The sequence below is a fragment of the Macadamia integrifolia genome, chromosome 13, assembly GCF_013358625.1.
Source record: "Macadamia integrifolia cultivar HAES 741 chromosome 13, SCU_Mint_v3, whole genome shotgun sequence".
Classification (NCBI taxonomy): domain Eukaryota; kingdom Viridiplantae; phylum Streptophyta; class Magnoliopsida; order Proteales; family Proteaceae; genus Macadamia; species Macadamia integrifolia.
Window position 1 is genome coordinate 14,211,482 of NC_056569.1, and position 2,230 is coordinate 14,213,711.

The 2,230-nt window shown below is 40.2% G+C and overlaps 1 protein-coding gene across 1 annotated transcript in view; it reads left to right on the forward strand.

Moving 5' to 3' along the window:
- Positions 1 to 856: 856 nt before the first annotated feature.
- Positions 857 to 2,230, forward strand: part of LOC122060113 (putative disease resistance protein RGA3) — a 15,305-nt gene continuing 13,931 nt past the window's right edge. The window contains exon 1 of the mRNA XM_042623294.1: positions 857 to 2,222. Within this exon, the coding sequence (XP_042479228.1) occupies positions 857 to 2,222 (1,366 nt within the window). The remainder of the gene's footprint in view (positions 2,223 to 2,230) is intronic.

The following is a 2,230-nucleotide window of genomic DNA, read 5'->3' on the forward strand; positions in this document are numbered from 1 at the left end:
CTTTTATTTTAGGAAAACTAGGACAAATTTGTTGAAGATTGGCCTATTCTGACCAATATGTTGGATTTTTTATTTCTTAGTTTAAAAAATATAATGAAAAATATAAATCGGAGTTGAACCATGCGCACCTTATCCACACCAGCTTGACCAACGATGGTTTCATTAATAAATAGGTTACATGTCATTTTTAAGCTACAAATTCATTCCTGCATTCTAAAACTTTCTTTCAGATATAACCACCGTTCCCAAGTATTTTCTCACTTCTCTCTCTTCTTCTACTCTCTCTGCCAGATTTCTGCTTCTGTTGTTGAAATCTCACTGTTTTATTATTTTTCTCTTTAGCGAAGAAGAAGATGTCAGGTGTGGGACAGCTTTTCGGAGGGTCTTTCCTCTCGGCCTTCCTTCAGGTGGCCTTCGATAGGTTTGCCTCTCCTGAGTTGCTGGACTTCTTACTCCGATGGGAAATCGACTTGGATGAAGTGGAGTCACTGAAGCGGACGTCGGCCATGATTCAGGCCTTATCTGATGAAGCTGAAGTGAAGCAATTCACCAACGTTGCCGTGAAGCTGTGGCTCGACCACCTCAAACAGCTCCTCTATGATGCGGAGGACATACTGGACGAGTATGCCACTGAACTTCTACGCCTGAAATTGGAATCTGCTCACCAAACCCAACAGGTACAAACCCCCCTGTTCCTCTTACTCCATCAAGTACTGAAAGTAGTGTTTCTTCTTGGTTGAACTCCGGCCTAGAATCTGCTTTAGAAGGAATAAAAGGCATTGCGCCTAAGGTTTATAACATCACCGAAGAGCTGCAGGGAATTAAAAGGTTCCAATCAAAAGTAAGGGATATCAACATGAGGTTAAAAAGTGTAGCACAAGAAGGTGTTGCTCTAGGTTTGAACTTGAGCATCGGATCTGGGTCCTCAAGGCCCAAGGTATTCAGTCAAAGGCCACCAACGAGTTCTTTAGTGAATACATCGAATGTTTTCGGCAGAGAGGAAGATATGGAGGAGATTTTCAGATGGTTGATATCAGATAACACTCCAAGTAATGATGTTAATAATTTCTCAGTGCTGCCCATATTGGGCATGGGTGGGGTTGGAAAGACAACCCTTGCTCAACTTGTTTATAATGATGAAAGAATTGAGAAGCATTTTGCTCTGAAAGCTTGGGTTTGTGTCTCGGAAGACTTCGATCTGGTGAGGTTAACTAAAGAAATTCTTGAGTCAATCACTAGATCTTGCCCTCCTTCTAATTCACTGGACCTGCTACAGCTGAAACTTAAAGAAGCATTAAGCAAAAAAAGATTTTTATTGGTTTTGGATGACATGTGGAACGAGATCTATGACAGATGGGATGCCTTAAGGACCCCTTTTGCATTCGGTCAACGAGGGAGCAAGATATTAGTTACAACACGGAACAAAAGCGTTTCATCAATCGTTCGCACTGTTCCGTACGATATTTATCTAAAAGGTCTTCCAAATGAAGCTTGTTTTGCGCTAGTTCAAAGGCACGCTTTCATGGATGAAAAATCATCTGATGCAAATCAAAAGTTGGAAGTATTTGGAGATGAAATTGTGAAGAAATGTAAGGGTTTACCTTTGGCTATAAAGACACTTGCTGGCCTCTTGCGAGATAAAAGGGATAACTATGAGTGGAAAGATATTTTGGAGAGTGAAATATGGGATTTAAGAGAGAGTGAGATCCTTCCATCACTCATCTTGAGTTACCATCATCTTCCACCACATGTAAAGAGATGCTTTGCATATTGTGCTTTGTTTCCCAAAGACTACGAATTTAGCAAGAGTGAATTAGTTGTCTTGTGGATTGCAGAAGGTCTTGTTCAACCAAAAGAAAAGAAACGACTGGAAGATATAGGGGCTGGGTATTGTGATGAATTAGTAATGCGGTCATTCTTTGAGTTATCTATTTATCATCATTCTTGGGCAACAGGATCGCTCGGTACTGATTTTACAAAAGAAATGCACAACACGTCATTATTTGAGTCATCCGGTAACACGGGACCAACATTTGTGATGCATGATCTAATCCATGATTTAGCACAATATGTTTCAGATGGAATATATTGTAAGAAAGAGTATGATAAGTCATCACCTGCTCTTACTACAACTCGCCACTTGTCCTATGTTATGCACAATTATAATGTTGAGGCAACAGAGTTTGGGGCAATGAAAAGTTTACGCTCCTTTCTAACTCTAAATGATTTA